A 26,317-nucleotide genomic window follows, 5' to 3' on the forward strand; every position below is an offset into this window, starting at 1 on the left:
GTTTTGGGTCCTTGTATCTTTTGTGGTGGGCACAACATAATACACTAATCTTCAGCAGATGATTGTTGGAGGCAGAGTGTGGTTTGGGGGAATCGTTTCTTTAAGATACTTTTTTCATTATAATAGTTATACATACTTACTGAGAAAGCTTGGAAAATAGAGAAACACAGAGGAAAGAAAAAAACTATCAACCACTATTTTCAATCCCCAGGAATACTGGTTTTAACATAAGTATTTCCTTTCAGGCTTTTTTTCCATAGTTTTTCCTTTACCATTCAAAGTTATGGTTCTCCACTACACATATATTATTTTTATTTTGATTTAAACTTAATTTAGCTCAAGTATGCCCCAAGACCTATTTTTAAAGGTCTCATAATACGTTACTGAGTTAAGCTACTACAACTTAGTCATTGTCCTATTGGCTGGACATTGTTTTTTTTTTTTTCCTTTTTTTTTCCTTTTTTTTTTGTTGTTGTTGTTACAGTTTTAAACAATGCTCCAGTACATATCCTTGAATCCTTTCTTTTGCAGTAATTACTGAAGATGGACTTTCCAGATGAAAGGGTAGGACCAATTTTTCATGTCCCTGGATATGATTACCAAACGGCTTTATCAAAAGGGTCAAGTGGTGACTCCCCACCAGCGGTGAATGAGATCACAGGAGCCCTGACTTTATGGCGACCTGTCCTCAGAGGATCAGCTGGAAATAAGACAGTAAGCAGCTGCTGAGGATGCCTTCAGACAGAGGAGGGGGAAGTCAAGCCATCAAACATACACTAGGCTGGCAGGGGCTGTGCATCTGGGTTAGTGACATTCTTCTGCTCTCTTCCAGGGTCCTGCTCATTTGGAACTGAAAGCCTTCGATGTTCACAGGGTTGAAGGGATGATGCCCCAGACAAGGACTAACCAGTGATCCCACCAGTTCCTCTTAGAAGTTTCAGAGGCCTATGGGGCCTTTCGGGGGTTGCCTCTCATCTCCCCCCACTCTTGGCTTCTCAATTTATTCCTTTGGATCTTTCCAGAAACCGTCTTGGGTAGTTCTGAAACAAAGGCGACCTAGTGACCATAAAACAAAAACAGTTTGAAATCATTTCCTAGAAGGACTTCTGACTTGAAAGAATCATTACCCTCTGCCAGTTTGTTGGAAAGTGTCCATGACTCAGTTTTCTCTAAATGGCAATGACCAAAATGGCCAGGGTCTGGGGCACATGATCTTGCCCACAGAGATTCAGCACCGTCCCTCCACACCCCCCATTCTCCCACCCCCCGAATCTGAGGTCTGTCACTTCTTAGAGTAGGAACAAACTGTGGTTTGGGGCAGGCCCAGTGAGGAAACAGAGAGAAAAGGCTGAAGGAGAAGCTCTGTTATTTGTACCTTCATTCCCCCCACCCCCGGGGCTTGGCCCTGACTGAGAGCAGATGCAATGTGTGCTCAGGTGATTTCTCAGCTCATCAAGTCCTAGAACCCCTGATGTTTACCTTCCTGGGGTACTTGTATGGAGCCGTCACCCTTTTCACATGCTCCTGGAGCTCCTGAGTTAGTTTCTTAGGATCTTGAGAGGAGTAAGATGGAGAAAGGCCAATAAAGGCCTTCACCACCTACCAGAAGAACACAAAAACAAACCCTCTAAAACCAGAAAGAATCAATCCCTTTATAACAACTTATTTCTCCTTTTGCCAGCCAAGCATGAAAGTTCTGCCAGCGCCTCTGGCTCAGCCAGCAAAATGGACATCATTTTTTTTTCCCCTATTGTCTCCATTCCAGGACCAACTACTGGAAGCACTGACTTTTGTAGAATGATTCCAGGATCCTGTTTCCCAAACTGCTTCTCTTTCCTAAAATAATACTGTAAGCAGCCAAGGAGCTTCTTTTCTGATGCAAATACTCTGTGGAAAGAGAAGCTTCACAATCTCCCCAGGGTCCCTTACTTCCAAGTCTCTGTGACTGGAAAAGTACCTGGCAGAAGTTTGGACATGCAGGACCGGGAATAATGCACTGAGGGGAAGTGGGTATTTCTGAGCCTGCATGTACACGTGTTTCCAACCAGCAAACATTTTGCTGCACAGCTTCCATGCGATGTGTCCAGTGGGACTTTCTGTACCTTGGCTGTTACTGCCTGAGCCTTTCTTAGCAGGCTGCCTCCCATTAAGAAGGAAGAGTCCTGACACATTACAAAGGAACATGGTTTCTGACAGAAGTGGAAGAGGTCAAAGGCCAGTAGGTTGCTTACCCACCCCAGCATATAGCTCTGTCAAGGTGGGGGTTCACCATCCTGGCACCAAGCCCTGTTAGGTGGGGGTTCACCATCCTTGCATGCTTCCCAAAAGCGGGCATCTCACTACATTTCATGTTCAGATAGATCTGGTGATTGGGAAAGGCTCTCTCTGACTGTTAAAACTACCAAACATGTACTGACTCCTTTCTATGCACCAGGCTCCATTCTGAGTACATGCAGATTAACCACACACAGCCATCTGTCACAACCCCAGCTAATTGCGATATACAATGCTAGGTATACTTTTCCAGGTGTGATTTCTCCAGAACATATATGGGGCTCCCACCTCCCTTATTCTAAATCATTGGCCTCAAATTTTAATAGGCATCAGAATCACTTGGATAGGGGCTTCTAATCAAAATGAAGAAGGCCTGGGCTGCATCCTCAATGGCTCTCATTCAGCAAGACTGACTTGAGGTCTAGAAATCTGTATTTTAAACAAGAATCCCAGATGATGCAGCTGTGAGTAGTCTAGGGCCCTGACTTAGAGACCCACTCCTCTGGCCCTCATGCTTCTGAGAACGCACATAGCCTGATGTTGTACTAACTTTCGTAAGGTAACTACACTATACTGTAGGGTTATGTTGGATTTATAGCCAGTGAAAAGCTTCATTTCTCCCACTCTATTTCTCTGAGATCCATGGGAAGGAATTTGCATTTCTCCTGGGAGAGGTCAGCTTATTAAATTTGGCTCATCCTTCTGATACAGCAGGGTCATGCGGATACTTATTCTGTCATCCCTTAAGATGGGGATATTCCTCTCAGGTTAGCACTGTCAGCAGCCATGTGTGGTGTTCTTGTTATATCCTCATCTGCAAATGGGAAAGGGCTCTCTATCAGCCAGGACAAATGACAGAGACTGAACCCACTGCCAAGCTCTCCTATCTAATGTCCACCTCTTTTGGACCCAGTTCCAGGTCCATTAGACATGAAAGTGTTGGTATCCTCTCTTCATGTCCCTCTCAAGAGTCGGCCTCTAAAGGCTTGACATTAATGCTTAACCAAAAGGAATGTGTGGCATTTCAGACTTTGTAGTACCCACATGGAGTGAGGTAGGGGGGAATGTGGGTCTTCCAGCTCACTATGCTGGGTGTGAACGGGTAAAGAACCAGGAGGCAATGTTCTTGGCTGGACTGTTACCTCCCCTCTGATGGGGTCTGGGCTGCTGACCACAGCAGCCTCCAGAACAGCAGGGTGCTCAGCAAGGGCATTTTCCACTTCAACGGGCCCAATCTGGTAGCTGGAAGAGAAAAACAAACTCTTCCAAGTGACCCCCCCTGCCCCCCACACACACAAAGCTTCAAAGGGAGAAGGACAGAGCAGACAGCTTGACCTTGAGGAATTAATCACATCGTCATTTCTTCCCGTGAACCAAAAGTAGCCATTCTTGTCCTTGTGGGCTCGGTCCCCCATAATGTAGAAGTCCCCTCGTTCTGACGCCTCTGTCTTCTCAGGATTGTCCTGGAAGACAAAGTAAACACATGAAGGGCCATTTTCGAACAGCCACTCAAGCCAGCTCTGGCCCTCGCAGGCCCATGCAGGAGGCTGAGGACCCATAAAAGCAGTTCCCAAAGACCATGCAGGCCAGAATTTCCCACTGGACTAGGAGTTGTGAATTTATACACTTTCTCTCTCTTAAATAGAAGGAGATGCCCGGAAATAGTTAAGGACAGCCACTCGCTACTATTCCTTGGAAGGGTCCAAGAAAGCATAGTTAAATGCAGGACGGTGGACACAGGGCCACTGGGTCTATTTTTTAAGATAAAAGAACATACTGATACTCTTTGTGCTCAGGAATCACTGAAGGTAGGAAGTGAGCAGTTGGCCAAAAGGCAAGAGTCGAGGAAAGAGGAAAAGCTAATCAAACTCTGATTCTCAAAGTTTTAAAGAAGCTACTTGAAACAAACAAACAAAAACAAAATTATAGCTGTGTGCAACTATCCAGGTGTGTCTCAAAACCATTATGCTGAGTAAATGAAACCAGACAAGGAGTTAAGATGGCGGGGGATCAGGGGAACCCTAAGTTTGTCTCGTCCCTCAGATACAGCTAGATAGTAATCCAAACACTCTGAACACCTGAGAAATCAGAGTTCTGAGAGAAGAAAAACTCCAGTCTACAAGTAGACTGGTGGCTTCCTTTTGGTAGGTAGGAGATGCAGAGACTTCAATTTGGGGAGACATAGCTGTGGATCCAGTGGCAGGGAGGGACCCTACAGGTGGAGGCTACCACAAAGCATTATAAGCAGCAAGGCACAAAACTGAAACTTTTAGAAGTCTGCTACCATGGGTATGTGCCTGGCTTAAAGGTGCTCAGGTGGCAAAGCAGGGCAGAATTCACGTGGTCTCTCAGTATCCCCTGGTCACAAGAAGGACAGATGGCACATAAGTGCTGCATTGTTTCCAGGCACAGGAGCGTAGAAGGTGGCTGAGAAGAGCCAGTGCAGGTGCTGGCTTTCTGCTCTGTTTTGCCATAAACTGTGAATCACTCTGATAACTGAGAAACTGTGACCGCTTTCCTGGTACAGGCCTGGCAAACAGCAGAAGCGTAGGGAGACCGCCCCCACTCTCCTCCCCAGTGCTCCAGGGAGGAACAGCACAGTCTGACCTGCAGGAGTCCCTAAAATGTAGGAGTTTTGAAATTCAGTTGTGCGTCAGAGATTTAAAAAAAAAAAAATGCTCAGAGACAGGCAGGGTAAATGCAGGGTTCTGATGGAAACCAGGGACACAAGAGTGATTGCTCTTCTGTGAGGGCTCACTGAAGAGTGGGGGGGCATGAACTTTCAACTGCAGGACTAGAAGGTGGGGGGCTGTCATAGTCACCCTGTGCATCATCACTGAAAGGCTTCAGGGAGCAAAAGAGCACCACCTAGTGGAGTCCAGAGCCCCTTACACCAACCCCCGCCTCCCATTTGCAATCTGGAGGCCCATTTGCACTAAGGCAAGTCCACCTGAGAATCAGTGCAACAGGCCCCTCCCCCAGAAGACCTGCACAAACAACTCACTCACACAAAGTCTATTGATCATAGAGGGCTGCAAAACTTCAGCTCTAAGGGAAAATAGTGTCTAGACTCCTTTGTACTTTTATTCTTTATTTTTAAAAATTTTTTCATTTATTTTCTTATTTTTTCAATTATTTTAAAAAAATTATTAATTTTTAAAATTTTTGTTTTCATATATACTACATATATGCTATTTTTTTTGTTTACTTTCATTGTATTTTTTTTTTCTTTCTTATTTTGGGACCTAGATTCTTTTAATAAGCAGACCAAGAAACACCCAGGATCTAGTTTTTTTGTTTTGTTTTGTTGTTGTTGTTTTCTTTTTTCTTTTTCTCTCTTCTTTTCCTTTCTGGACAGAATGATGAGCTGGAGAAATTCACCCCAAAAGAAAGAACAGGAGGTAGAACTCATGAACAAGGATTTAATCAATACGGATATAAGTAAGATGTCTGAACTAGAATTTAAAATAACAATTAAAAGGATACTAGCTGGGCTTGAAAAAGGCATACAAGATCCTAAAGAATCCCTTACTCCAGAGATAATAGAACTAAAATCTGTTAGACTGAAATTTAAAATGTTGTAACTGAGATGCAATTCCAGATAGAGGCCATAAAAAGGAGGATGGATGAATCAGAGGACTGAATCAGTGATACAGTAGACAAAATTAAGGAAAATAATGAGTTGAAAAAAAGAGGGAAAGAAAGGTGATGGACCATGGAGGTAGATTTAGGGAACTCAGCGACTTATTAAAACATTGTAACATTCATATCATAGGAATCCCAGAAGATGAAGACAGAGGGAAAAAAAGGGGCAGAAGGTTTATTCAGACAAATTATAGCTGAAAACCTCCCTAATCTGAGGAAGGATACAGATATCGAAATTCAAGAAGCACAGAGAACTCCCATTCAATTCAACAAAAACTGACAATCACCAAGGCATATCATAGCCAAATTCACAAAATGCACAGACAAGGAAAGAATCCTGAAAGCAGTGAGGGAAAAGGGGTCCTTAAGCTACAAGGGAAGACAGAACCTAAGCTAGGCTCGTGGCAGATCTCACCACCAAAACATGGCAGGACAAAAAAGGAGTGCAAGGATATATTCAACATGCTGAACAGAAAAAAAATATGCAGCCAAGAATTCTTAATCCAATAAGACTGTCATTCAGAGCAGGAGAGATAAAGAATATCCTAGACAAACAGAAACTAAAGTAGCTTGTGACCACTAAACCCCTACAAGAAATTTTAAGGGGGACTCTTCGCTTGGAGAAAAAAAGACCAAAAGCAACAAAGACTAGAAAGGACCAGAGAACATCACCAGAAACACCAACTCTACAGATAATAAAATGGGACTAAATTGATATTTTTTACTAATCACTCTGAATGTAAATGCACTAAATGCTCTATAATGAAAAGGCATAGGGTATCAGGGCGGATAAAAAAACAAGACCCATCTATATGCTGCCTACAAGAGACTAGTTTTAGACCTAAAGACACCTGCAGATTGAAAGTGAGGGATGGAGAACGAGTTATCAAGCTAATGGACGTCATTTAAAAAAAAAAAGCCAGGGCAATCATACTTATATCAAACTAGACTTTTTAAAAAAGATTTTATTTATTTAGTTGAGAGAGGGAGAGAAAAAATGAGCAAGGAGGAGAGGCAGAGGGAGAAGCCAACTCCCCGCTGAGCAAGGAGCTCAAAACAAGGCTCAATTTCAGGGCTCTGGGTCATGACTGAGTGGAAGGCAGCTGCTTAACTGACTGAGCCATCCAGGCACCCTGGCAAACTAGATTTTAAACAAAGACTATAATAAGAGATGAAGAAGGGCATTTTATCATAATTAAGTGATCTATCCAACAAGAAGATCTAACAATTGTGAATATTTATGCCCCCAACATGGGAGCACCCAAATATATAAAACAATTAGTAACAAACATAAAGAAACTCAGCGATAATAATACAATACTAGTAGGGAACTTTAAAACCCCACTTACAGCAATGGACAGGTCATCTATGCAGAAATTCAACAAGCAAACAATGGCTTTGAATGTCACACTGGACCAGATGAACTTAACAGATATATTGAGAGCATTTCATCGTAAAGCAGCAGAATACACATTCTTTGCAAGTGCACATGGGACATTCTCCAGAAAAGATCACATACTAGAGACAAATCAGCCCTCAACAAGTACAAAAAGACTAGATCATACCATGCATATTTTCTGACTGCAACGCTACGAAACTTGAAATCAATCATAAGAAAAAATTTGCAAAGACCACAAGTACATGGAGATTAAAGAATGAATGGGGGATGCCTGGTGGCTCAGTCAGTTAAGTGTCTGCTTTCAGCTCAGGTCATAATCCCAGGGTCCTGGGATCAAGTCCCACATCAAGCTCTTTGCTTGGCAGGGAGCCTGCTTTTCCCTCTGCCTGCCGCTCCTCCCCACTTGTGCTTGCTCTCTCTCTGACAAACAAATAAATAAAATCTAAAAAAAAGAAAAGAATGAATGGGTTAACCAGGAAATTAAAGAAGAAATTAGAAAACACATGGAAGTGAATGAAAATGAAAACAACACACCAAAACCTTTGGGATGCAGCAAAGGCGGTCCTTGAGGGAAGTATACTGCAATACAGACCCACCTCAAGAAGCAACAAAAATCTCAAATACCTAACTTAATCTTATACCTAAAGAAGCTAGAAAAGGAATAGCAAATAAAGCCTAAAGCCAGCAGAAGAGAGGTACTTGGGTGGTTCAACCAGACAAAGACCCCCCAAAAAAGGAGAATTACCAGCCAGTATCCCTGAAGAACATAGATGCAAAAATTCTCAATAAAATACTAGCAAATCAAATTCAGCAGTACACTAAAACAATTATTCATCATGATCAAGTGGGATTTATTCCTGGGCTGCAGGAATGGTTCAATTCGTGCAAATCAATCAACACGATAGACCACATTAATAAAAGAAAAAGTAAGAACAATATGATCATCAGTAGATGCAGAAAAAGCATCTGATCCAAATACGGAATCCTTTCCTGATAAAAACCCTTAACAAAGTAGGGATAGATGGAACATATGTCAACATCATGAAGGCCATATACGGGAAGATCCACAGCTAGTATCATCCTCAATGGGAGAAAAACTGACAACTTTCCCATGTGGTCAGGAACAAGACAAGGATGTCCACTCTCACCATTACTATTCAACATAGTACTGAACATCTTAGCCTCAGCAATCAGACAACAAAAAGAAATGAAAGGCATCCAAACTGACCAGGAAGAAGTAAAACTTTCTCTGTCTGCAGATGACATAATACTCTATGCAGAAAACCTGAAAAACTCCACCAAAAAATTGTTAGAATTCGCACACAAATTCAGCAAAGTTGCAAGATGTAAAATCAATGTCCAGAAACCTGTTGCATTTCTATATACCAATAACAAAGCAGCAGAAAAATAAATCAAGGAATCAATCCCATTTGCAATTGTACCAAAAACAGTAAGATACCCAGGAATAAACCTAACTAAAGAGGAAAAAGATCTGTACTCTGCAAACTATAGAACACTTATGAAAGAAACTGAAGAGGATACAAAGAAATGGAAAAACATTACATGCTCGTGAATTAGAAGAACACTGTTAAAATGTCTATACTACCCAAAGCAATCTACACACTTAATGCATTCCCTATCAAAATACCAACAGCATTTGCCACAGATCTAGAACAAACAATTCTAAAATTTGTATGGAACCACAAAACACCTTAAATAGCCAAAGCAATCCTGAAAAAGAAAAACAAAATGAGATGTCACAATTTCAGATTTCAAGCTATCTTAGAAAGCTCTAGTCATCAAGACAGTACAGTAGTGGTACAAAAACAGACACAAATGGAACAGGGAACCCAGGAATGGACTGAAAACTATATGGTCAACTAATCTTCAATAGAGCAGGAAAGAATTTCTAATGGAAAAAAGACAGTCTCTTCAACAAATGGCGTTGGGGGAAACTGGACAGCAATAAGCGGAAGAATGAAACTGGACCATTTTCTTACACCATACACAAAAGTAAATTCAAGATGGATGAAAGACCTCAATGCCAGACAGGAAACCATCAAAATCCTAGAGGCAAACACAGGCAGAAACCTCTTGGACTCAACTGTAACAATTTCTTACTAGACACAATGCCAGGAAGGGAAACAAAAGCAAAAATGAACGACTGGGACTTCATCAGGATAAAAAGCTTCTGCACAGTGAAGGAAACTATCAACAAAACTAAAAGGCAACCTACAGGATGGGAGAAGATATTGGCAAATGACATATGTGATAAAGGGTTAGTATCCAAAATCTATAAAGAACTTATCAAACTCAACATGCAAAAAAACAAATAATCCAGTTAAGAAATGGGCAGAAGACATGAACAGACACTTTTCCAAAGAATACATCCAGATGGCTAACAGAAACATGAAAAGATGCTCAACATCACTATTATCAGGGACAAGCAAATCAAAACCACAATGAGATAACACATACCTGTCAGAATGGCTAAAATTAATAACACAGGACACACCAGGTATTGGTCAGGATGTGGAGAAAGGGAAACTCTTACACCATTGGTGAGAATGAAAGTTGGTGAGGCCACTCTGGAGAACAGTATGGAGGTGCCTCAAAAAGTTAAAAATAGAACTACCCTATGATCCAATAGTTGAGCTACTAGGTATTTACCCAAAGGATACAAAAATACAGATTCAAGGGTTACATGCATCCTGATGTTTATAGCAGAATTATCAACAATAGCCAAACTATGGAAAGAGCCCAAGTGTCCACTGACTGATGAATGGATAAACAAGATGTAGAGTGTGTGTGTGTGTGTGTGTGTATGCCATATCCATGTATTTAGGTATACATGCATATATGGTATGTATTTATAATGGAATATTATCAGCCATCAAAAAAATGAAATCTTGCCATTTGCAATGATATGGAGGGAGCTAGAATGTATTATGCTAAGTGAAATAAGTCAGTAAGAAAAAGACATACCCTATGATCTCACTCATATGTGGAATTTAAGACAGGTAACAGATGAACATAACGGAAAGAGGAAAAGAATAAAAGGAGAGGGAAATGAGCCATTAAGTGACTCTTAACAATAGGGAATAAACTGAGGGTTGATAGAGGCGGAGGGCGGATAGGCTAGATGGGTGATGGGCACTAAGGAGGGCTTTTGTTGTGATAAGTAAATGGGTGTTGTATGTAAGTGGTGAATCACTGAATTCTACTCTGGAAACCAATACTGCACTGTATGTTAACTAAGTAAAATTTAAGTTAAAAAATAAAATAAAAAGTGAATTTAAAAGAAAGAACCAGAGGGTGCCTGGGTGGTTCAGTCAGATAAGCATCTGCCTTTGGCTTAGGCATGATCTCAGGATCCTGGGATCAAGCTCCATGTCAGGCTTTCTGCTCAGCGGGGAGCTTGCTTCTCCCTCTCACTCTGCCTCTGCCTCTATCCCTGCTTGTGTGCTTTCTCTCTGTCAGTAACGAGACACGCAAAAATGAATACTTACAATCTCATTTACATAAAGTTCTTTTTTAAAAAGGCAAAAGTATTCTATTAGCAACAACAAATAATTTAGCAATAGCTGATGGCTTGGGGATTGACTGTTAGGGAGCCCAAGGGAACTCACTGGGGTGACAAGAATGTTCTATATCCTTTTTTTTTTAAGATTTTATTTATTTATTTGACAGACAGAGATCACAAGTAGGAGAGAGGCAGGCAGAGAGAGGGGGAAGCAGGATCCCCGATAAGCAGAGAGCCCGATGTGGGGCTCGATCCCAGGACCCTGGAATCGTGACCTGAACCGAAAGCAGAGGCTTAACCCACTGAGCTACCCAGGCGCCCCGAATGTTCTATATCTTGATTGCGGTGGTGGTCACACAAGTGTATACAGGTGTCAAAAGTCACTGACCTATACTCTTGTAACATAGGTACACTTAGTGATGTAAATTATGCCTCAATTTAAAAAACTGCATTCTGAGAAAAAAGATAAGCTGTCAATACTAAAAATAAATCTCACACAAAATCTGAAAGAAGTATTATAGAAACTTAAAACTCTACAAAACAGTAAAGAAAATATAAATACATGGAAGGAAAGAAAGCCTTAACATCATAAATATGTTAATTTTCCCCAAATTCATCTTATAGACTTAGTGACACTCATTAAACATTTTTCATGGAAGTTGACAATGTGATTATACAATGTACATGAGAGAGTAGAGAGCCGAGAGCAGGTAAAACATTTCTAAAGAAGTTGAGGAAGAAGGAGAGGCTTGCACTAGTAAATATTAAGACTTATGAGAATGTTTCCTGGATGAGGCTCTATGGTATCAGTACAGGGATAAGACAAACGACCAAATAAATAGAAGAAACTGCCAAAACTTAGCCATGTAAGACTATATCAAACTTCTATTTCTGACCAAGTTGACATGACAGATCACTTTATTCCCACGGAGTTTTTTTAATCTTTTTGTTTTTACTAGTTTTAGTTTTTATTTAAATTCCAGTTAGTTGACATATAGTGTACTATTAGTTTTAGGAATAGAATTTAGTGATTCATCACATACACAACACCCAGTGCTTATCACAGTGCCCTCCTCAATCGCCCATTTAGCCTATCCCCCATCCACCTCCCCTCCAACAACCTTCAGTTTGTTCTCTCTAGTTAAGAGTGTGTTTTAGGGTTCGCCTCTTTCTTTCTCTATGTTCATCTGTTTTATTTCTTAAATTCCACAAAGAAGTGAAATTATATGGTATTTGTTTTTCTCTGACTTACTTCGTTTAGCATAATACCTAGATTTAATTTTTTTTCCTTAGTTAAAAGAAAAAAAGAAAAAGAAGAGAAAAAGAAAAAGAAAAAAACCAATAGCTGGAAAGAAAAAGTTGAAAAAGGTAAAGATTCTTGTCTTGTCTTTTGCAAATAACTCTACAAATTACTTGACTCTCTCAATGGAATGATCACAGACCCAGAAAAGTCCTGTATGTGAACTCTGTGAGGACCAGGGTCTTGCCTTTCCTGCCCATTGCTGTAGACTTAGCGGCATGAAGTAGTCACTCAATAAATAATGAATGAATAAATTATTCAGAAAAGTCAAGGATTTGCTATTGCTTACAAAAATGATTATAAGGAAATACATTAAAATTTTAAAATTACCTCTGCTTAGTGTATTATTGCATTACTGTTTGGGTTTTTTGTTTTGTTTTGTCTTTTAAAGATTTTATTTATTTATTTGAGAGAGAGACAGTGAGAGAGAGCATGAGAGGGGAGAAGGTCAGAGGGAGAAGCAGACTCCCCATGGAGCAGGGAGCCTGATGCGGGACTCGATCCCAGGACTCTGGGATCATGACCTGAGCTGAAGGCAGTCGCTTAACCAACTGAGCCACCCAGGTTTTTTGTTTTGTTTTGTCTTTTGTTTATTCTGGCTGGTAAGTTTCTGTGACTAAATGAAATACCATGAAAGACTATCTTTCTTGTAGTTATAGAAAAGCCACTAGAATTCATTCTAAAAACAAATGGGACTGATTTTCACTGTTTCTTCCAGTGTTGTAGCTGAGTGATGGCGTCATATACATGCCAGGTGGAATTCCTAATAAAGCCATGGTTCTTGACTTTGGCTCCACTGTCAAATCACCACATGATCCACATCATAGGAAAGTCTGATCTCATCTTTGATCTCAGTGGGGCCCGAGTATCAGTCATGCTTTGAAGCTTCCAAGGTGTCTCTGATGTGCAACCAAAGCTGAAACCATGTCAGTAGAGATTTATAGAGAGAGTGTGGCAAAAACAAAGCCCATAATAAACACTCACTGAAGCAGGCATGAGGGAGAGGTCATTCCTGGATTATCACAGAAATTCAGACTAGAATCCTTGGACATTAAGCTCTGCCAGCTGACCCCTCTCCACACAAGACTCAAGATAAAAAGAATCCTGAAACTAGGCTCTGATACAAATTGCATTTTGACTTTTGTGAAGTCCCTTCTCTTCTCTGAGCTTCAATTTTCTCATTGTTAGGGGCACCTGGGTGGCTCAGGCGGTTAAGTGACTGCCTTCAGCTCAAGTCATGATCTCAGGATCCTGAGATCCAGCCCCACATCATGCTTCTTGCTCAGTGGGGAGTCTGCTTCTCCCTCTGCCTGCCACTCCCCACTGCTTGTGCTTTCTTGTGCTCGCTCTCCCTCTCTCAAATTAAGAAGTAAAGTCTTTTTTTTTTAAATTGTCATCATTAAAATGATGGGGTGTCCCCTGTGTTATAAATTTGCACTCTCAGACATATCTGTGCTTAAATCCATGTCCTGGACATACTAGTTGATTGACATTGGATAAGTCAATCTTTCTCATTTCCTTATCAATAATATTGTCAACCTACCTCATGCAGTTATTGCAAGGGTTAAACAAGTATTTATAAATCTCAGAACACAATGCTCAGCACACAGAAATCACTGTGAAAATGGCCATTCCCTGCCACTTACCAAATAGCAACTGAAGAAACAGAAGGGCCGGGTGGGCCTGACTTGGACAGCAATATTCCCCTCTTGTCCTGGAGTTAGGATGCTGCCCTCATCATCCATGATCTGGCAGAGAGATCAGAGGGCTGTGTCTGGATATCTGTGCAGCCAAACCACCCCACCAGCTGAGCCTGCTGTTGCTAACCAGGACATGCATTTTGCTTTCCTCTTTGAACCAAGCCTCAACAACAGTTGGGCAAGACTGCCTACCTGCACATCGTAAGGTGGGGACGCTTTCCCCATGGATCCAGACTTGGTTTTCATGCCTTTTGGATTGGCACAGATTAAAACCTGGAGAGAAAGCAGTTCCAGAAAGGTGGAGATGTATCCCTGAAGCTTCTTCCTTCCTGGTGCCCACCTTTTCTCTCACTCTCCCTTCTGCCTCTCCTTACCTCTCCTACTCACTCTTTCTCTCCCTTCCTTCTTCCTCCCTTCCTCCCTTCTCTTCTTTCCATAGTCAACAAACATTTATTGAATGTTATACTGGACACTGACTCATAAAGAACCAAATGTGTCACTAACCCAAAAGACTCAGTTGACCCCTCAACTCTCTGCTGCCCAGATGGCTGTGGGCAATACTGGGTAAGATCTTCGGGTCTGACCAGAGACAGAAGGAGGCTGTCCTGGTGGAGACAAATGGTACCCGAGGCCATGAGAGTAGGTTTTTTGGCTATGGTGTCCTTGTGAAATCATTTTATCAACCAAAAGGGAAGAAAAACTGATGGGATTTTGTTATCAGCTTCTCCCAGGGAATAGGGCAGTCTCTGACAGGTGTGGCAGCCAGGAAGGCAGAGGCTCTGAGAGCTGGTCATCTCCACCCAGTGGCTGAGGGCTTGGGTAGAGGTGACCTGTGGCAGAGACCCGGGCTCCACTAGCACTCACTGTTTCAGACTGGCCATAGCCTTCATGCAGCTCCAGGCCCACATGGCTCTTCCACTTCTCTCTCACGTCAGGATTCAGTGCCTCTCCTCCAGTCAAACAGTGCCTCAGGCTCTGAAACTGGTACTTTTCTCAGGTGGAAAACAAGAGCACCTGTGTCAGGATCCCTCCACCCACCACTATACCCCCCAGTACTACTGCTCAGGTCTAGACATCTAAAGCCACTGGAGGGTAAAGTCCAGGCTTTTATCACCTGTTCCAAGTGCCCCATCCTCTGGCTTTGCAGGCATATTCCTCATGGGCAGGTAAATTTTTAAAAAAATCAATCCTATCTGATTCTGGAATAAAATCAGAACCTTGTATCGTAGGTTTTGGTATAACATAGTGAATTCTACATGAACTGGCCAAAATCACTTAGTTAAAAACAAAATGAAAAAAAACAAAAACAAAACCAAAATGATGATAAATTGGTTAGGACAACCACCTAGTTAAAAAAGATAAACCGATTACATGGTGCACCTGGGTGGCTCAGTTGGTTAAGTGTCTGCCTTCAGCTTGGGTTATGATCTCAGGGTCCTGGAATTGAACCCCACATCGGGCTCTCTGCTCCACAGGGAGTGTGCTTCTCCCACTCCCTCTGCCCCTCCCCTTCTGGCTTGTGTTCTCTCTCTCTCTCTCAAATACATAAATAAGATCTTTTTAAAAAGAAAAGATAAATTGTTACAAATTTAAAAGGTAGAAAGTAGCCCGCTAGGAATGAATCAGTTGCAAATTCGTAAGGCAGAAAGTAGCCCCCTAGGAATCTGACAATTCTAACAAATGGGTCCAAAATTCCTACAGATATTAAATATGTTATAAAACCACCCCTCCATTCAACAGATTATCCAAAATGTAAAAAATTAGTGGTTGCAAATACATTTCAACCATTTTTTCCCTTTGGATAAACTTGGTTTGACTATTAATTAATACTACCTAGTAGCTTTCAACAAAGTTGTTCTTAAATCATTCAGAGTTTGTTTGCAATTAAAATAATGATCTTGAGGTATACACAGAGATCAACGAATGGGATAAATTCTTAAAACAGAGAAGAATTCAACAGGGGAATCATGTAAGAACTTCCCCTTAGGTTCTTCATGGGCAGTGAGTTACTGAAGAGTCATAGGTCTCTTTCCACACACCTCAGCAACTAGACTTGTCCTGCTATCAGATGTTGCTTTGGACGCACCCAGGATGGGAGCCACATGCACATAGTGTCTTCTTGTCTTCTGTGGGATACCCAATGACATTCACTCAGAGAGTGGCTGGATGGAGTTAGTGTGGGGCTGAAGGATGGAACACCTATTGTGGTGGGCTTGCTGGTCCCACCAGACCTCAGGCCCTGGCCACAAATCCCATTCCACAGGTGGCTAACAATTACCCAACAATTTCTCCAACCTCACACAAGTTGCAGACATACTGCTGAGAGAATGGCCTATGCATGTATGATGGAGAGACAGCCCACCTCAAGTGCTAAAATTCCAGACTATCTTAAATCTATCCAATTCCATTTGGATATAAATTCTTGGGTAGGGGGTGGTGGTGCAGAGGATTTTTGTGGGACATGTGCAAAGGATATAGATGTGTATGCTTCAGCATGTGTGTGTATGTGTGTGTGTGTGTGTGTGAGATAGAGGACCACAGATACATATAATATTCTAGATATATATTCTATATGGAGAGAAAGAATCACAGACGTATGTGTGTATGTATGTGTGTGTGTACATATATATATAGAGAGAGAGAGATGAGACAGGGACAGAGTGACAGAAACAGAGTCGGTATGAGAGGGTGGGTGTGCATGTGGGCATATACTGCTATATATTCACATATTTAGGTCCCCAAAGCACCAGATGGATGGGCTGGTTATACCTGGTGAGATCCTCCTGTACCAGCAGCTGGAAGATGGTGGGAGCACAGCAGAGGATGGTGATTGGGTACCTGGAGAGAGTCTAAGCAAAAACAAAGGATAGAAGATCTTCTTAGAGGTACTGGAGTGGGACTTCGTGGAGATGGAGCAGGGGAACTGGATTTTAACTACTCTAGATACATCATATAAGTGAACCATATTTTATTTGTCCTTTAGTGGCTGCCTTAGTTCACTTAACATAATGTCTTCAAGATTCATTCATGATATAGCATGCGTATTCCTTCTTTTTAAAAGCTGAATAATATTCCATTGTATGTATGTAGCACATTTTGTTTATTCATTTATCAGCCACCGGGACTTGGGTTGCTTCCACCTTTGGGCTATTAGGAATAATGCCACTCGGAACACGGATATACCTAGCTGACATCTTGACTACAACCTCATGAGAGGCCCTGATTCAGAACTAGCTATTAGGCTGCTCCCAGATTCCTGACCACCAGAAACTGAGATAATAAATATTTGTTTTAAGCCACTAGGTTTTGGGGTAATTGACTACCTTAGATAACTAACATACCATGTAAGGCCTGGGGCAGTAGAGGGAACAAGGTATATACTGGCTGATCAAGCCTTCAGTGAATAATGAGGATGGTGAGCTTGACTGTGGCAATGATAATCAACGTGTTAAGAACACACTCTGATTATGATTTTCACCACAGTTTTGAAAAATAACTAGGGTTTTAACAGGAGCATAGGGAAGAAAGTGGTAGACGGAGAAGAACCCAATGCAGGAAAAAAGAGAATATGCAGATATATGAAATTGTCTTATGTCTAAGGATCTAGTTAGAGGATAGGCAATAATTGAAGGCAGAAAGGTGGGCAGGAATCAGATTATAGAAGGTCCTGGGAGCCATTTTGTTTGCTATCCATACCAAAGAAGCCTTATGGTCACTTATTCATGCCTTTTCTCCTGCAAATTCAAAACCTAAATTCCACTCATCTCATTTACATCCAACACACAAGCCGTGCTTTTTTTCCTTACATTCAGAATAATCTTGGCATCAATTTGGGGCAGCTCATGCACAAAAATGCAAGATCCATTAGGCCAGGCAGAGAAGAGGGTCCAAGCTGCCTTAACCCAGACAGTATCAGACATGTTCCAGAAGATGTCTGATTTGGTAAAGTCCACCCACTGCCTGCCAAAAATTAAAGAACGTCAGAACCCTCAGCAATACTTCTACCTTTAAAAAGGATTACATTATCCATGTCACCTTCTTTGGAACCTCTCCCACAGTGAGTACTCACTTGTGGGTATGACAGTTTTCAAATCTATACAAGAACCATAAAGTCAGTCTTTGTCTCGACAAGCATTTATTGAGCATATTCTTGGTATTTATGCCCTAAGGGAAGGATATAGAATTTAAAAAACCAGATTCCATGCCTTCAAGAATTCACAGTCTAGGGCGCCTGGGTGGCTCAGTGGGTTAAGCTGCTGCCTTTGGCTCAGGTCATGATCTCAGGGTCCTGGGATCGAGTCCTACATCGGGCTCTCTGCTCAGCAAGGAGCCGGCTTCCCTCTCTCTCTCTCTCTCTCTCTGCCTGCCTCTCCATCTACTTGTGATCTCTCTCTGTCAAATAAATAAATAAAATCTTAAAAAAAAAAAAGAATTCACAGTCTAGTGGGAGTGATCTATAAGGGGACACATAATCTCCATACAATGTGACGAGGGCACTTTCTTTATCCAATACTTCTTCTGGACTTGGCACTAGAGTGTAGGAAAGAATGATTTGTCTTGCTTTGGGGGGCTTGTAGGTTGGTAAGTATAAACATCAAGGAGGCCCCTGGAGAAAAAGCTTTTATAGGGTTAAACCAATAGCTTTATGCAATTACAGAGAATGGGCACCTAACCCAGACAAAGAATGGAGATGGAATCTGAGAAATGCTTCCTCAGAGGAGGTGGGGTCTGACCGAGATGTAATGATGCACAGGAGCTACAATGGGGAGGCAGAGAAGGAACGACATGCCAGGAAGGGGAAGCAGTACCTGCAAGCATAGAAAAGTGATCATGTTCTACTCTTGGATTTGGGGACATATGATCTCCTGGTCCTCAACCTACTCAATGGCTGCTCCTTCTTGGTCTCCTCCTCTGAGTTTTCCCTGCTTCTCCCTTTGTTGTGGAAAGGCCTCAGGCATTCAGTGCTGAGGTTTCTTCTCTTCTTAGTGTCCATTACTTTTCACTGATCTCATCCAATCTCATGGCATTAAGAACTACTTTGCTGATAATTCCACCACGAATCTTTCCCACTAACTCTACACGTGAATCTCCAACTGCCTCCCCAATATTCCATTCTTAACTCAGGGTATGGAGATGTCCACCATGCGTCTCAAACTTACAGTGCCAAACACAAGAGTCCTTGTGTTCCTCCCACCAGACAGCTTATCCCAGCCTCCCCGCTATCAGTTAATGCTTCTGGTTGCTTGGGCCATAAATCTTGGCATCATCCCTGACTCTTCACTTTCTCTCTTTCTTTATGTCAAACCCATCAGCAGATCTTTCCAGGCCTACATTCAAAATACATTCAGAATCTTAGCTCCTTTCACTCCCCCTGGGGAAGCCTCCACCATTCCCTCTTAATGCACTGGCCTCTGAAGTGGGTCTCTGCTTCATCTCTTACCCCCTACAGTTTATTCTCAACCCAAACTCATGAGATAACCTTAAAAAAAAAAATCAGATCAAGTCACTGCTCAAAAACTCCACTGTACTTCAGAAAATTAAACATAGAATCACCATACAATCCAGCAATTCTACTTCTGGGTATATAGCCAAAAGAATTAAAGGCAGAGTTTTGAATAGATGCTTATATCCCCAAGTTAATAGCAGCACTAGTCACAACAGCCAAAAAGATGGGAAGCCCCCCAACTGTCCATCCATGAGTGACTGGATAAACAGCATTGGCATGTCACATACATGGGACTACTGCTGAGCCTTAATAAGAAAGGAAATTCTGACACATGCTACAAAATGAATGAAACTTGAGAACATTATGCTAAGTGATATAAGTCAGATATAAAAGGAAAAATACTGTGTAATTCCACCCATAGGCAGTTCCCAGAGTAGTCAAATTCACAGAGACAGTAAGCAGAATGATGAATGTCAGGGCAGACGTGGGAGGGAATGCAGAACTATTGTGTAATGTGTATTATGTAATACACATGGATTCAGATTTGTGAAATGGAAAAAAGTTCTAGAGATGGATGGTGGAGATGACTGCAAAACAATGTGAATGTCCTTAATGACACTGAAGTTTACAATTGAAAATGGTTAAAATGGTAAATTTTAGGTGAAGTATCTCTTACCACAATTAAAAACAAAAATAAAAACAAAAAACCTCCGATGGCTTCTCACCTCGCTCAAAGTAAAGCCCAAAGCCTTCAGATACTACTGGATTTACAACTTTGTTAGCTCTCTGACCTCAGTCTTACCACTACGTCCCTTACTCACATTCCTCCAGCTCACTCCCTACTTTCTGTTCCTTGGACCCATCAGATGAACTGTCCCCCGGTACCTTCAACTGGCCACAAAACCCAGTCCGTAGCTGGCCTGGGAGCGCTCAACCATCTTGGGTGCTCCAGTGGTGCCACTTGTGAAGTAGATGGCCAGAGGGTCTTGACTCTTGGTCCTCACACAGTTGTGCTCTGTGGATGCCTCGCTGTAAAATACAAAAATCCTCGGTAGCATTACAAGTAGAAAAAAGAGTCATAATAATAATATTTATAACAATACTGGCCACCATTTTAATAAATACTACAATGAGGAACTGTGCTGGATGCTCCAGCTTGCATCTCTGAGACCTACAATGACCTTCCGGGGTCAGTACAACCATCATTAGCAGCCTTTGTAAATAAGGAAATGGAGGCTCAAAAATGGTGCAGTGACTCTCTCTGAAGGGCCTGTGCTCCTCCACTAGGGCAGGAGGACCTTCTGGTGGAACGTGCTCATTTCCATGCCTATCCTTCTTCACACTGGGCCACAGCCTCACCCCCACCTCAATTCCCCATAGTTCAGGGCTGAAGGGTTTCCTCAATTCAGAGATTTGAGATCTGGGCAATTCCTAAAGTTCTGTGATCTGGAGAATCTTCTCTCCAACTGGGTCTCAACCCTGGCTGCACCATAGGAACACCTGGTTAGTTTTTAAAACAAATACCATCGCTAAGGCCCCACCCTAGAGAAAAACCAGAATCTTCAATGGTGGGCTAGGCATTGGAATTTTTTTGTGTGGTGGGTTTTTTGTTTGTTTTTTTTTTTTTTGCTTTTTGTTTTTGAGAGAGTGTGTACTTGAAGCAGGGGGAACCAAGGTGGGGGAGGTGGTGGGAAGAGGGAGAGAGAGAATCTTAGGCAGGCTCCATGCCCAGCACAGAGCACAATACAGGGCTCCGTCCCACAACCCTGAGATCATGACCTGAGCTTAATCAAGAGTTGGATGCTTAACCGACTAAGCCACCCAGGCACCCCTGTGGGTTTTTTTGCTTTTTTCTTAAAGCTCCTCAGGCAATTCTAAAGACAGCTGAAACTGAGAATCACTCATCTAGGCCAACCTGACAGCTCATCAAAATCATCTGGGCATATCTCTTACAACACAGAGTCCAGGACCTTTGCTCAGATATGTCCTGTTAAGTCCGTCAGATGGGGGACCTTGGAACCTGAATTTAAAACAGCACCCAAAGATAAATAGCTAAATAAAATTTTAAAAAGAATTTTCCATAATTTCATGGTAGAAAGTTTACATTCTAGAGTAGTCAAGAATAATCCGAAGAGTATTTACCATGTCCATGCAAACTTCGAAATATATCTTTTGTACTTAACTTTATTACCTACACATGTTAAATATTTTCTGTTTCAGTTTCTGCTCCTAATCATTACACTGAAATATAATAATATATGATTAAAAAGTCATATGTTGGAAATATAATATTTTGGAAAATATAATACATTGTTTATAATGCATGGTTATGGGTCTTATACTAAAAATTGTGACACATGTAAGAGAATGTGGCATATAGTTCTTTTTCAAATGAAGATACTAATAGGAAACAAATGTTGATATTATTAAAAAAATGAATAAATTAAATAAATTAAATAAAATAGAACAACACCCAGGTGAATGTGAGGCAGTTGGTCCATGGGACTTGTGACTTAATGGTGCAGGCCCCTGGCAGGGCCCCTTTTCGCTTCTGCCTCTGATCAGGACAAAATCTCAAATTCCCAGGTAGGCTTCCACCAGGGCATTGCTCAAAGGCAAAGGGATTTTGGTTCTGTTTGATGTAACTGCCTGTTAGCATCTTATATAAGTCACTTTACTTATCAGTTCTTCACCTGTAAAATTGGGTTAAAGTGCATTTCATAGGGTTTTTTCCAAGGATGAAATAAGACAATATGTGATTCATTATTGGGCTCTGAGCACCAAACACAATACTTATAACAAAACAGGTGTTCATCACATCTGTGGTACATGAATGAATGTAGGTAAACGCTTACCCAGCACTATGCCTAGCATACACTGAGCACACAATGCATGGTAGCTATTATTATATTGCTAACTGATCACCTACTATGCCCTAAATGCATCACATGGGTTCTCTTGTTTGCTTTCGCTCATAGCTCTGCAACCACTATCACCAATACTGAAGCAAATGATGCCCACAAAAACTAAGGACGATCGTAGTACTGCTCAGTGAGTGACTTTGAAGGATCTTAAGGTGGTCACCAGGATTAGGTCTCAGGTCCATCTGGGCCCTATAGTGAGTGTTCCTTTCTGGTTTACTCTCTTGCTGTAGTCAGTAATGCATTCCATCTCCTATTGTTTAAAGGGGAAAAGCCTTGGCCTCCTCTTCATGTTGTCCTTTAGAGAGCCCCAACCTACTGGAGGAGTTTCCTGAAGTTCATCCAGCCTGGCCGACTGCTGTCTGACACCAGTAGCTTGGAATGGAGGAAGGGACAGTCAGCGTTAATGGCATCCACCCGTGGAGCCAGGGAGTCACTGGTGATAATGGATTTGGCCCTGGACACCTGCAGCCGATATCTGAGGTCCTTCTCTGTCAGCTGAGACACACCCGGGATCATGACAGCCCCTGGCATCAGAGAGAGAAGGGATTTGGCGGGGGGGCAGCAGGGAAGACCCTTATGAAGAGGTCCAGACCAGATATACCCATCAGAGAAAGGAATAGGAAGAGATTAGAAAGGGATGGAATGGCTGAACTGGAAAAGGTAAAAATAATGATAATAATGAAATCCAGAATATGTTTATGGAGGAATTATACAGCCTAAGAACTGTATGTGCATTATTTCACTTAATTCTCCCAACTCTGGAGAGTAGGTGCTATTATTATACCCATTTTGCAGATTAAAACAGCAACAACAAGAACTAAGACAGACACTTAGCCTTAATTAAATGGAATAACTTGCCCAAGATCACATGGTTAACATGCTGTAGAGCTGTGATAGTGAATCCAGGAGGTAGTAAGCCTAAGGGTCCATTATCTCCAATATATTATACTGCCTTAGACATGGCCTAACTCTATGGTCTTCCCTGCCTGCATACAAAAGTCTACAACAAATCCTAGTGTTGAGAGAGGATCTCTTGGGGTGGGAGGCAGGAGGGTAAGTATAGTAGGTGGGAGCTCCAGCACTCCTATAAGTTCAACCAAAGCCATTCTGAAGGTAGCTGAGTCCATCTTTTCTCAAGGAGAAGGGAAGAGTAAGCAAAAAGTAGGGATAAATTTTAATCAGACACCTGAAAAACCACCTGAGTATCTCAGAATGGAAGATGAAACACCCCCATTGAAGCCAGCTCTCTCATTTCACAGATGAGAAAAAAGAGATCCTAAGGGAATCAGTCATCCTTCCACGGCCAGTGAGTGAGACCAATAAACAAAGGAAGGGGCCAATCCCAAATGTTGTGGGAGCCAAACCAGAGTTCTCATTACTCTTCGCTTTATCTCCTAAACATGAACACTTTGGAAGCTGAACAGTGTTTCTTCAGCTCATCTCTCTGCTTTAGCTATTTTCAGAACAAGTTTGTCCCACCTGGGGATGTGCATGGTGCTTTGGGAGCCCAGTCAGAGGGCAGACAGCTAGGGCTTTCAGCAAGAGAAATGAGTCCAATACCTTAGACAGAAGGAGAGGTGATCAGTGCACATCAGGAGAACAGGGGAATGTGAGAATGTGAGGACATCCAGCTTGGGTATCCTTTAAGATACTGGAGAGGATGCTGGGGTTGACACAGTCATGTGTAATAGTGTCTTGAGTTATTTTATTTGGACATCTACATAACTGGGGGAGCTGGAGACATTTAGGTAATAGGGAAAAGAATGAAAATAATATCCCAAAAGGAAGTTCTGATCATGCAAACTGCCCAACCCAATGCCTGGCACATAGTAGGTCCTCAAGAAAAGTACAAGGGCTCCCTTACCTTGGCCCTCATTTAAATAAACCTTATATGTCAGGGCAGAATATGGAGAACGTCTCAAACCTGTGTGCCTATTTCTTTTCCTCTAGCTAGATACACTAGAATGGCATTCACTTTGATATATGTGCAAAGATACATAAAAATAAAATGAAAGTTCCTGCCTTTTTCCGGGGGAGGAGCAATCCAGTCACAAAAATGGTTAACTAAACTTGTTCATATAGAAAAGCTAATTCTTGGGGCATCTGGGTGGCTCAATGGGTTAATCCTCTGCCTTCAGCTCGGGTCGTGATCTCAGGGTCCTGGGAGCCTGCTTCCCCCTCTCTCTGCCTACTTGTGATCTGGCAAAAAAAAAAAAATCTTAGGAAAGCTAATTCTCTGGTGTGAGTTTATATCCCTCTGTTCTGCAAGCATTATTTGTGAAAACATCTGTATTTTCAGGTAGGTTGTTCTATGGACATGCAACATTCCAAGTGGTGGAAATTTCCCAGTGGATACCAAAAGTAGTTGTCTTGTTTTTGTACAATCAGCAAAAAACAAAAACAAAACCCAGCCCTTTCAGTAAGAGCATCAGACAGGGTCAGCAGAGGCCCTCTGAGTTCTCTGGACTGTGTCCTTTTGCCTCCTCTGCTGCAAGAATCATCCCAGGAAGATCAATGGTCCACTGCCTTGGCCATTCATAACAGTGGGAGGAGGAACCCTCAAGGACTAATCTTATTGCTTTTATTATTTTCTTCTTCTCTTCCTTCCCTTGAGAGCTGGTAGCTGCTATGGTGGTAAAAGCCATAAAATCTAAGAGTGAAACTAATGTAGATTGATAATGAAGGTCTCTTATCCATAACTGCATTGCTCTCTATACACTAGCAGCTCCTAAACCACAACCAGCAAAAAAATAAGTTTTGTTTGTCTACTCAGAATTTTTTAAAAGTTTAGTTAGTTCTCAATATTAAATTTAGTTCTCAATATTAAAAAATTAGAAGATTTTTGGGGTGCCTGGGTGGCTCAGTGGGTTAAAGCCTCTGCCTTCGGCTCAGGTCATGATCTCAGGGTCCTGGGATCGAGCCCCACATCAGGCTCTCTGCTCAGCGGGGAGCCTGTTTCCTCCCTGTCTCTGCCTGCCTCTCTGCCTACTTGTGATCTCTGTCTGTCAGATAAATAAATAAAATCTTTAAAAAAAAAATTAGAAGATTTTTTCATAAAAATCCAGTTTGCCATCACAAAGTCAGAAGTGCTGGCAACACAGGCCCTCCTTCACACATGGAAACATCTGGCTGGGGTCAAGGAGCACTTGTCACCCCCCATGATGAGGCATGTGAGCTCCAGTTTACTCCAGTCCCCAGTGCTCCCTATTGCTTCACACTGACCTGCTTTCATCAGTTATATTACCATCTCACCCTTGTGCTCAATCAAGTTTGTGATTGTGGGGCAAAAGGGAGGTAAACAAAACTCTACATAGGGTTTGATTTTCTCCATCTCCCAAACCATGTGACTCTGCAAAGCTCTGGCAGGTGGTATCCGTCCCAACTGGTAGCCTCAGCTCTGCTCACTGACCTGTCCGTATGCATGCCACGCTGACCAGCCACCACTCTGGGAGCCGCGGGAGCACCAGCATCATCCTGTCCCCAGGCTGAAGGCCGCACATACCCTGGAGCACATTAGCCGCCTTCCTGGACTGCTCCCCTAGCTCCTCAAAGTTCCACTTCACCTCTGCTCCCTTGCCATTGACCCACCAGAATGCAGGGATCTGGTGCCCAGCCTAGACAGCAGTGTAGGCAGAAAAGAAATAGAAAACATTTGTTGAGAATTTTTGTTTGCTTGTTGTTTTTTAAATTTTTGTAATTATTAGTCACAGGGTTCAAATTTAAAACAATAAAACGATGCATTGAGAAGACTTACTCCCATCCTTGTGCCCATCTACCCTGTTCCCCACTTTACCTGCCTCAACATGTGACCAATATTATTAGTTTCTTGTATATCCATTCAGTATTTCTTTAGGCAAATAAGTATATTCTGTTTTCCGTAACACCTTTTTAATGCAAAAGGTAGCATATGATTCATACTGTTCTGTGTCCTCCCCTTTTTTTGAGCTATAATTCTCATGCCACAAAATTCACTATTCTGAAGTACAAAATTCAGTGGGATGTTTAAAGATATTATAAATTAGGCTTTGTGTTACCTGATAGTTTTGCCATCTAACTAACATGAGTGTTCTGAGCATGTTGAAGCTAGGCAAAGCTACTCAGTAGGT

General features: G+C 42.0%; 1 protein-coding gene across 1 annotated transcript in view; it reads right to left on the minus strand.

Moving 5' to 3' along the window:
• Window positions 1-464: 464 nt before the first annotated feature.
• The window catches only part of ACSM5 (acyl-CoA synthetase medium chain family member 5), a 118,219-nt gene continuing 92,366 nt past the window's right edge, over window positions 465-26,317 (minus strand). Inside the window, 12 exon segments of the mRNA XM_032836170.1 lie at window positions 465-1,056; window positions 1,480-1,599; window positions 3,417-3,516; window positions 3,610-3,737; window positions 13,788-13,889; window positions 14,034-14,114; window positions 14,706-14,829; window positions 16,611-16,690; window positions 17,648-17,801; window positions 20,173-20,316; window positions 22,528-22,735; window positions 25,621-25,825. Of these exon segments, the coding sequence (XP_032692061.1) occupies window positions 946-1,056; window positions 1,480-1,599; window positions 3,417-3,516; window positions 3,610-3,737; window positions 13,788-13,889; window positions 14,034-14,114; window positions 14,706-14,829; window positions 16,611-16,690; window positions 17,648-17,801; window positions 20,173-20,316; window positions 22,528-22,735; window positions 25,621-25,825 (1,557 nt within the window). The 3' untranslated portion in view covers window positions 465-945.

Source organism: Lontra canadensis, unplaced genomic scaffold (genome assembly GCF_010015895.1).
Source record: "Lontra canadensis isolate GAN:19392208 unplaced genomic scaffold, GSC_riverotter_1.0 scaffold91, whole genome shotgun sequence".
In the NCBI taxonomy this organism is placed as follows: Eukaryota; Metazoa; Chordata; class Mammalia; order Carnivora; family Mustelidae; genus Lontra; species Lontra canadensis.